At 31.5% G+C, this 11,077-nt stretch overlaps 1 protein-coding gene across 1 annotated transcript; it reads right to left on the reverse strand.

The window, feature by feature from the left end:
* Positions 1–94: 94 nt before the first annotated feature.
* LOC112504093 (cellulose synthase-like protein G2) lies at positions 95–5,817 on the reverse strand. Its single transcript, XM_025108057.1, has 8 exons — positions 5,230–5,817; positions 3,251–3,334; positions 3,014–3,145; positions 2,640–2,852; positions 2,360–2,459; positions 2,058–2,233; positions 1,554–1,901; positions 95–745 (listed from the first exon to the last, which is right to left on the reverse strand). The coding sequence occupies exons 1-8, from the start codon at positions 5,749–5,751 to the stop codon at positions 263–265; spliced, it is 2,058 nt and encodes a 685-aa protein (XP_024963825.1). The 5' UTR covers positions 5,752–5,817; the 3' UTR covers positions 95–262.
* Positions 5,818–11,077: the final 5,260 nt, after the last annotated feature.

Here is an 11,077-nt window from a genome sequence, read left to right on the forward strand (position 1 = left end):
GTCAAGGGTTGTATAATAACCAACCTCTATATATATATATATATATATATATATATATAGAGAGAGAGAGAGAGAGAGACAGAGAAAAGAGTTATAGCCAAGCCAAGATATCTTCTCAATCGATTATTTCATCATATTATAAGTGTACAATCTCTACGATCATATTAAGCTTTGACTTCTTTTCAAGAGATCGAGAGGAATCGGATCCATGACCTTCACACAAAATATGATTTGGATCTTCACGAGCGATCAAGTTTGTTCGTTAATGTTTAATCTTCTTACCTTTGCTACCGCTTGGTACAAGCCCCTTGAGGATCGGATAACTATATATTAGTGTTATCCACGACATGAATACCTGGCCAAACATCTCCTCAAGATTGCCATTGTGTATTACTCGCTTCACACCTCCCAAAAAGCACACGACATTAAATAACACCATAAATGTCATCGGTATCATGAACATCTTGGCACCTTCAAAATCGAACTTACCATTCTCATACTTTTCCATCTTTTCTTTGTCAACCACTTTGTTCGTCAAACGGAAATTGGCTTTTGCAACCCCGAGTGACTTCATCATGACATCAGCGCATCCGAATAGTAATGCACTGATGCATTTTATGAAAAAGATTCTTTGTTCATTCCACCATGTCACGATTGTATCACCACTAGAGAGCACTTCATACAAATGTTGGGAAAGTGAGGATATGTATACTGTTGCAAACACTTTAAACCACGGATTTGTTGCCTGAAATACAACTTGTATATTAGAGTTTCACATCGGCTAAACTTGAACATTTCTATTTTAATATATGTTAGAATCTACGTTTTTAGAGAGTGACTCATGGGGTTCCACATATTTTAACATGTTTCACAATCAATCTACCATTTGGGATATCAGTGCTAGTGCATGACGGTGCCAGCACCGGCACCATTGCCAGTGACAGATAAATGTAGCCGTTGTCCGACCTCATAGGCTAGCAGGACCTCTAGAATTAAGATATCCCATCAAGAAAAAGGAGGCCTTACTTTTAGTCTTAACAAGTTATTTTAATCGACTTAATTAGAAGCTATAATAACTGTCAGGAACTGCCAAGAACTGGCCATTCTAGGACATTTGTGTTCGTCTACACTGGCTAGGCTTGGACCTTTCTACTTTAATATATGTTGGAATCTCTTTTCTCTCCATAATGGCTCTTTTGAAAACTAATCCTATGGCATTCCACATATTCTATTATCATATCGAAGGTATACCGACACTTTGGAACATTTATGCTCGACTAGACTTGGACCTTTCTACTTTAATATATGTTCTCTTTTCTCTCCTCAATGGCCTTTCTGAAGATTAATCTAATGAGATTTCACATATTATAACATATTATCATACCCAAGGTCTACCAACACCTTGGGACATTTGTGCTCGGCTAGACCTAGACCTTTCTATTTCAATATATGTTAGAATCTTCCTTCTCTCTTCTTAAAAGGTAATTTGATTAGATTTCAAATATTATAATAGTAAAGTTATTACATTAGAATTTTGGTAGAGTTTTACGTACCGTGGGGTACAATGCGACGCCTTTGAGAAGGCAGAATTGGGGTATGGTGCCGTAGAGCAGAAATGCTATTGCCAAAAGGGGGGTATACATGAAATAGGCATAACACATCGTTTGAAGGATTGACATTCTGGATGCACCATAGACAAGAGGGTTGAACCTGGAGAGACCAACTTGAAGCAATCCAGAAGACCATTTCATGAGTTGAACCATTGCGTCCTTCATGTCGATGGTGGTGCAACCCAAGAAACATGGCCTGTTGGGATATAGATACACTGACTTCCATCCTCTTGTATGCAACAAATACCCTGTGAAACTGCTCTCCAGTAATGAATCATACGAGTAACCAATCTGTTGATGATGACAAAATCAAAGGGTTACATTGACTTTGATGTATATATTTCCCAAGTGTTTGAATTTAACTACTAGAATAGGTTTTGTTATCATCAAATAAGGGGAGATTAGCTATATATATATATATATATATATATATATAGATAGATATACCTCTTTACCCCATTTAGTGTTATCTTCATACGAGCAGGAGGCGAGCTTCTTAGTCTCTTCTAAAATGGCGGTTGTAAATCGATCTATTCGAGTCTCTTTGTTCTCACTGGATTTTAATGAATCTATGAACTTTCTAGACCCACCAAACCTCTCTTCAGGATGCAAAAGATGTTCATCTGCAGCACAAATGCAAAAATCAACCTAATATACATGCACACACATACATACATACATACATACATATATATATAACTTGTTAAATAACATATAGTTTACCTATAACAAATTCTAATGAATGATACCTTGTTGATTGGGACAAGTGTATAATGCTTTCTTCTTCAAATAATACCCGGTTCCTGAACAAATCGTGCCTCCGATCCCATCCATCCCTTGATATTTGGTCTGCAAAATCAATAAGTTTATTACTGATCATTTTAATTGATATCACACACACATAGAGACACATAGACACACACACACACACACATATATATATATATATATCAATTCTCACAAACTATATATGCATATGAAGACTTTGTATGATTAATTTGGCCCTCCAAACAAAGTGTTAAGTTTTACCTTGTATGCAGATCTTGCTTGGCCATCATAGATGTCTTTTTGGCTAACGTTATAGAAAATTTGCGGGTACTGAACAAAAGCAAGCGAACTAGAGAGCTTAGGATCAAGATGGAAACACATTGCTTGTTTCACAGATGTAGGTTCATTGCAATACATGTCACAATCCAACACCAGCATGTATGGAGCATTGCTCAAAACTCCTGAAACACGAAGCTACAAAAAAACACGATTAATATGATAAAATATGTTTTACATATATGACATTATATCTTGTGTAAGTATTTTAAACATGTTGCTTAATAAGACTTAAGTTTATAGAAACAAACAACTCCAACATAAAAGAATCTAGGAATCCGTAGTGGCTTAGAGCATACAAGAGTGTTTAAAGCTCCGGCTTTGAAACGGTGAGGAAGAGATGGTCTTTTTTCTCGAGATACGTAGACAAGAAGAGGCATCTGAACTTGGTTCTCTTCGTTCCTTCCGCTCTTTCGGTTATCATGTATAATCTGCATTCATTAGTTTGCAAAACTAAGAAAAATAAAATAAAAGTGTTTGCAAAAACCAGTTACTTATTGCAAAAATATTGCAGAAATGCATCAGAAAAACGATACCACAATGTGTGGCTCCCGGTCGTTGACAGCAGAAGCTCCATTGGTTCTCTGCTCTACATTTTCTTTGAATCGTTCGTATGCTAACTGTACGTACAGAATTCGAAACTTCAGCATATAACACTAAGAAAAAAAAACATCTTTGTCCAACTTCAAACACCCGTCACTACACATTGCGAGACATTGTTATTAGATGAGTGGATCGTATTCACGCGCGTTCCTGATATTTTTTAGGCCATGAGCGGTCAGAATTAAATTTGAATTCATATAAAACTGTTTTTCCGAGTATTTTTAAATGCAAAATCAATCAATAATCATTTATGAATTAATATTATCTACTAGAACATTTTTATGTAGTATCCTCAGTTTGTTCCATCATCAAAAGCATTTTATGATATATTTTGGTACATAGAATGACATTATTTGGGGTCACAAAGTTAATTCTTCTGATTTCCAAGTAACACTATATAAATCAATGTAAATAGGTTGGTTTTCATGTCACCTCATGTTAATGGTTTTTAACACCACTTTGAACTTATATATTATGTTCTTGAATACATAAAGAAAAGAAAAAAATGAGATAGGAAAAGAAAGAAAGAAAAATAAAGTTTTTTATTTGTGTTTTTGATAGAGAAGAGAAAGGATGGAAAAACAATGAAATAAAAATAAATTTTGATGAAAAACGAAGTCTTTTCCTTTCCCTAAAAAAATCTCGAGAACATAATATTTTTCTTCCCCTATTCTTTCCTCTTTTTCCTACGTAAAAGAAGACTCAAGAATACAACGTCAGGGTTAAAACAAACTTTTATGGAATCATCAATCTTATAAATAAAAAACTCATATTGGTGATAGTTTGAGATTTTATTCTTTTTTTAGAGATAGAAGAGTACTTAAAATTGATACACTCAATATTAGATAATGAAGAACAACTATGAAAAAAACAATTATAGTTTTATTATTTTAAATATATGTATAAGTTGTATCGTCTCATATTGTTGGTAAAGTTTTCAAAAGATGGGGGTTTTATTAGCTAAAACAAAAAAAATCTATTATATTCTAATATAAAAATAGAATTCATGCAAGGATGGAATAATCAAAATAGTTGAGCGGAGATAAACTATGGAGAATTTATCAAAATTTCGAGAAATTTAGATGTTGGTTTTAGATTAAAAAATCTTAAAGAAACATTAAATAATATTATATAATGAACGACAAATTAACCGTTTTATATATTTTTTTTTCTAATATATTTAATTAATACATATTTGGGTCTTAATAATTCATGTAATACCAAAATCTTTTCAGATCCTATTAGATACAAATTTATTTATGTCTCTATTATTTATTAACTTTTTTTAAACTATTATTATATATTTTTCTTAGGCCCACAAATAGACATACCTCCGGCCAGCCCTGTCATTATTATATTTATTATGATCATAGTTGCACTTTAAGCACAAATTACAATAAAATAATTTTTATAATACTACAATAAATATATATATATATATATATATATATATATATGTGTGTTATAGGTCATCTGTAAAGATATTATAAATTAATTAGGATATTTTTGGACATGCTAACAGTTTTTATAGGATAATTCTAATAAGAATTATCTATATATATATATAGGGTTGGGTTCATTTGAGACCAAAGATTTTTGTAAGATTTGTAAGGCCAATTTATGTTTATTGATCAACTTTATAAGCTAATGATCTAATGGTCTAAAGTTGTACGGTGACAATTTTGTGATTACTGAGAAGTCTCGTAGCAATTTTTGTGATTATGAATGTTCAGATTGTAGATCTAATCCAAGGGCTTATAATCGGTCTTACGGGTTTCACGAAAAACACTTGGTCTATGATCCCAAGTGTATATATATATATATATTAAAAAATATCTATCTTTGATTGTTGAACATAATTGACGATCTTATAAAATCGAATTTGTTCTAGTGTTTGGATGTATGCTTATACCTTCATGTTTTCTTCATCTACTTCAAATTCTTGACTTCTGAAAAGCAACTCATCATGTCCATATGTAGAGAAAAACATTTCTGGGCACCTATTTTTTATCCCATATTTCCTACAAAACGGTAACCATCCCTTGGCAAAACAACATGCTTCCTCGATAGCATATAGTGTCGATGGTGCACCACCATCATCCGATAAATAGACCGCCACTTTGTCCGATGGGTAATCGAGCCCCATGGCGGACAACACCGTGTTCATCACCTCGACTGTGGGCTCCTTGCTGGGGTCGGCTGTGCATATGAAGACGTCTACTCTCGGCAACTCGTCGTCATCCGGGAGATTATGAAGGGAGACGGTTCGTACCACTGGGCGCCACCTGAAGGCTTGGGTTAGGAACCAGATGAAGGAGAAGATGAGCTCGGAAAGAGTGATGAAACCCCATGGAAGGGTGGGTACATCACCATATATTAGGTTGGTGAACCTGTAGTATAGGATGGCTAATACGGCTGTTAAGTGGAAGAGCATGTGAAGTCTTTGGGCGATGGCTCGCGGTTGTTGAACGGAGCAGGTGCTAAGAGAGACGGTGGCAGCTGCCATCTCTTACCTTGTTTAAGAATGGCGGTGTTTCTTTGAGATGATTGTAGGATGAAGATGAACACTGATATTTTTTTTCTTAAATATTGATTGTGGAACAAATGAAAAATTCTAAACGAGAGTTACAATGTGAAAAGTATGATACCTGTTTTTGTCCAATTCTTATTTTTGTTTTATTACAGAATAATTTATATATATATATATATAGAGAGAGAGGGGGGGTGTGATGGTTCAAATGAGAACATCTTTATTTTACGAAAATGTGAGAACATTCTTATCATATGTGATAATACACGTGAGGGAACATGATAGTTTGCGGACGTTGTGTCCTACGACTTAAGTCGCGCCAAAGATCGTTTGCGTCTATAATTTAGTATCGCATGCGATGGTCTTGATGGATTATAATATAACATCAATAACACATTTATCACATGTGAGGGAGGAGGGCGACTTGGCCCGCAACTAGATCATGCCAAAAGTCGTCCTGGTCTCTGATTTGATATCACATGTGATGAAATAATAGTATCACATGTGATTGTCTATAATAAAAAGTGTTCTCGCGTTCTTGTAAAATGAAGGTGTTCTCAATTTAAACCCTTCCCCTCCCTCTCTCTCTCTCTCTCTCTCTCTCTCTCTCTCTCTCTCTCTATATATATATATATATCTTCATGTAGCTTGTTTTCATAAGACCCGTGAGATCATTTTTTACACATGAAATTTCACAATAAAAACACTATTTTAACTGATTTACATATGAATTATATGTTCATATGTGAACTCGTTTAATTTACATATGAACTATTTTAACTTATTCACATATCAGTTAAATAGTTTACACGCGAACTAATTAACAGGTTCACATATGAATATTTTTGCCACCCATTTATAAAAGTTACGAAGTTATCCCTCTATCTTCTGCATGCCCATACGAAGAATTATTTGGTGTTTCATAATCAAAGCCGGAAATATTGACCAGATAAAGAGCTAAAATCACTTCTTTACTTTTTAAATATTTACCACTTCTCAAATAACCTTTGACTATGATATATATATATATATATATATATATAAAGAGAGAGAGAGAGAGAAAGAGACAGATAGAGAATGTTTATTTTGCAAACCACGTTATTTAATTTGTATAAATCGTACAAACTTCATTTAACCAATCATAATTTTTCATTTTGCTTATTTTTTTGTAATTATTAGAGGTTGATTAATCATTTTATTGTGAAGGATGTTAATCACGGATATTATCATCTTCATTATATTAATTTTTAAATACATGAAACAATTTCATAACCATTATGAAACAACTTCATCAAAAATGTATTATATGAAACAATTTCATAAAAAAAATTCATAAGATTAAACAATGAAATTGATGGATGAGAATGATTTGCACAGTTTGTACAAATATGAGTGATTTACATTTGATTGCTCATATATATATATATATATATATATATCCGTAAGACCAATTCTCAACCCTTAGATTAGATCTACAATATGATAATCTGAACATTCATAAACACCACGAGACTTCTCAATAATCACAAAATTGTCACCGTACAACTTTAGATCATTAATTAGCTTATAAAGTTGATCAATGAACATAAATTGGTCTCACGGGTCTCACGAAAAACATTTGGTCTCACGTGACATTTATGAATGTTCGGATTGTAGATGTAATCCTAGGATTGAGAATTGGTCTTACGGGTCTCACAAAAAACCATTGGTCTCACATGATCCCAATTCTATATATATATATATATATATATATATATATATATCCAAAAGATACCATATGCATTATCTATCACAACCACTATTTAATTTGTAAGACCTAAACACATACCATCAATTAGGTAAATCAAGAAAACAGCAGTCATAACTGTAATAGGAACTAAATGTACAACAGTAATCCAAGGTCGTATACCCAGACAATAACCAAGTTCCCACTCACCACCCATGTAACAAGCTACACCAAGTAAGAAGTGTAGAACAATTAGTTCATAAGGACCACCATCATATAACCATTAATCGACAGGTGTTGCTTCTCATATTGGGTCAAAATGCAAATCTATAACTGCAGAAGTATGAATAATGGCATCTAAAATACTGTTGTTTTCATAAAGTAGAGATCCAGAAACACGTTCACAATTGATATCATCAATATCTACTAGAGGACCAGCAATGAAGGCGACCATTAATATAGGAATGAAGGCGACCATTAATATATCGAAGTTACAGCCTATAAAGTAGGAATCATTAATTTGCATATGTAGAGAAGTCCCCATATGCACTATCTATCACAACCAATAAATAATTAATATAGAAGTATTTGTGTTTTAATTTATCACCATTTTAATTGTAATGTTTGTTTGTGTTTGTCCCATTAGTTTTTTTTATGAGAAAAATCAATAATTAAGGATGAATATAAGATGATCATGCCGTACGCTAAACCTTGTTTTTAATTAGTTAATGATACTGAAACTTATATATATATATATATATATATATATATATATATATTACGTTACGATAATCTAATGTTATATATTTAAGAATACTATGTATATAGAGACAAATATTAATATTATTTGATTAATTAGTAGGAATTTGTCGGTTTCATGTTATTAAATGATTTTTAGAGGAATACCCTCAAAAAATGAAAAAATGATAAACACCTTAATAACCGTTCGTTTGTATGGTATATATATACATATACAAGTAATTAAATATGTTTCCTGGTTTTATGCACTTGTGTATGTTAGAAAATGTACTTGTAAATTTATTTGTGCATACTGTATACATAAATGGTTATCAGGATGTTCGTGGTCGTGTTTAAGTTATGAGTTATTTTCTGAGTATGATCAAAGCAATGAGTAAAGGAACGATCGCATAGGAGTGCCGCTGACCAAACATATATGGCTAGTCTAAGAGAATAAATTGCTACACAATTAATGCAAATAAATATTGATTTTAGTTATTATGAGACTTTCTTCGTGTTTTCTATTGTTTGTTGAATTAATTGACGTATTTCAGTTGAATTTTTGAATGTGTTAAAAATATATGGTAGTTTACAAATGGTTTAAATGATTGGATATTTCAATTGAATTTAATCGAAATGAACTGATTCGGATTTCAGACGTTTGTTGGTTTACAAAAACAAACAGTCTTATTGATTTAGATTTTAGATTTCAGACATATGTCAGTTTAGAAAAATAAACAGTCTAATTGATTCAGCTTTCAGACTTCAAACAAAAAAACAAACAGTCTGACTGATTCAGATTTTAAACTTCAGCACCACATCTTACAAATCATAAGTGAAATCAAACTTCAGACTTCAGCACCTGTTAAAAACAAACGCCACCTAAGTTTGTGTATCATGTGTGTAATCATATACTAGTTGTGTACCCGCGCAATGCGGCAGGAGCCATTAATTTTAACGATTTTGAAGTTTCACTGGTTTTATAAGATAAGATTTAACGATGATATATGTTACACTTGGTTTTTACATATTAATGCAATTTGAATAAATAAAAGTTATGGTTCCAATTACAGACTATCGATGAAAAAAATTGTATGACAGTTTAAAATCTAATATATTTAAAATCCAACATATTTAAACGACTCCACAAATGTGTTTGATTTACACCAAGAGCAAAGAACCAAGAAACTTGAGTTTTAAGATAAACACTCAAAATCAATAAAGAAAACTACAAATTTGATAGATCATAAGCCATGAAAAGACCAAAAAAGATGGGTTTTAGAATGAAATATCAATTGTTTACCCTCTTTCTTGTCCAGAAACTTAGATTAAGGTTGAATTAATACATGTATATATATATTTCAAAAAAACATAAGAACATATTATACAGTGCAATTTGGACAATCTAATCCCAAAATATATAGTATATATAAATAAGTAACTATAAAAGTATAAATCGTAAATATTAAAAATATTTTTTCACAGTATATATAATATATAATAATATAATTAAGTCAAAAACTATTCATTATTGGACTCATTTTGAAGATATTAACGAGACGATTATAATGGTGTAACTTGTTAAAATAAAAATGTATTTTTTAAACATGTTTTAATTGATATACGATTATGTATATTAATTTGATAAAGGTTTAAAATGAAACATTTAAAAGTAAAGGACATAAAATAAATTAATTAACTAATTATATGAGTATAAAGTGTAAATTTAAAATTATAATTTAAAAAAATTGGGTTGTGAGAGGGTGAGTGTATGTGAGGAGAGAAGGGGGTGAAAAAGTGAAAAAATGATATAAAGGGTATCTTGATCATTTAATATTTTAAGACTTTAAGACTTTTGTTAAATTTGTTTTATAAGATAGTATAGATGATATTGAAACTTATCGTATTTTCGCAAAATATTTAGCTTCTTGTTTGAACTTGCTCCTATATATAGAGTTAATCCCTATAGTTTGAGATTTGTTACAACAATTAAAAAAAAAACAAAAGTGAAAAAGACAAAAAAAGATATAACTGACGTAAAGGTCCCTCTTCCTAACAGAGAAAAAAACAGAGTTAGTGACAAAGGATGTTTTCTATACTTATCAAAATTTAGGTCCCACTTTCAGACTTTTTACTAAAGGTGAACATGGTGTGGTACCGTAATTTTTTTTTTCCATGTATTTTTTACCAACCAATTATAATTGAAACATAAAATTTTATATCATGTACCAACCAACTAAATTGGTACCAACTTCTTTTAGTTGATACATAGTACGATTTTGTATCAATATCATAAAAGTTGAAGTTACAAATTTATTTATAATGATATATTTACCAACTAGATTTAGATGCATTAAAACAATTGAACATTCAGATAACATGTGGATATATGTTCTACCACTTATCTCTACCTACTAAAACATTCAAATAACTTTCATATAATACAAGCATCTACTACTTCTAATACAAGCGGCCACTACGAAGCGACAATAGAACGAGATGTATATACGAGTTACTAAGGTTGTTAAGATTAGGCAAATAAATTCAATCAAATTTTATTTATCCATCCATATTATAATTTAGAATTCATAAAATTAAGATATCCATCCATACTAAGTGAGGACAACAACTCTTACCACGATAAGCGCTTACGGGGTAAATTGTTGCATTCGATATTGTTTTGATATATATATATATATATATATATATATAGAGAGAGAGAGAGAGAGAGAGAGAGGGTTGGGTTCACGTGAGACCAGCCTGTTT

Source organism: Cynara cardunculus, unplaced genomic scaffold (genome assembly GCF_001531365.2).
Source record: "Cynara cardunculus var. scolymus isolate 2C unplaced genomic scaffold, CcrdV1 Un_Scaffold_4587, whole genome shotgun sequence".
Lineage (NCBI taxonomy): Eukaryota > Viridiplantae > Streptophyta > Magnoliopsida > Asterales > Asteraceae > Cynara > Cynara cardunculus.

Coding starts and splice junctions, on each gene's coding strand:
- LOC112504093 (XM_025108057.1), bottom strand. CDS start 5,751: ATGCTCTTCCACTTAACAGCCGTATTAGCCATCCTATACTACAGGTTC. Junction 3,335..5,229: donor TAGATGAAGAAAACATGAAG/GTATAAGCATAC, acceptor CTGTACGTACAG/TTAGCATACGAACGATTCAA. Junction 3,146..3,250: donor ACCGGGAGCCACACATTGTG/GTATCGTTTTTC, acceptor TAATGAATGCAG/ATTATACATGATAACCGAAA.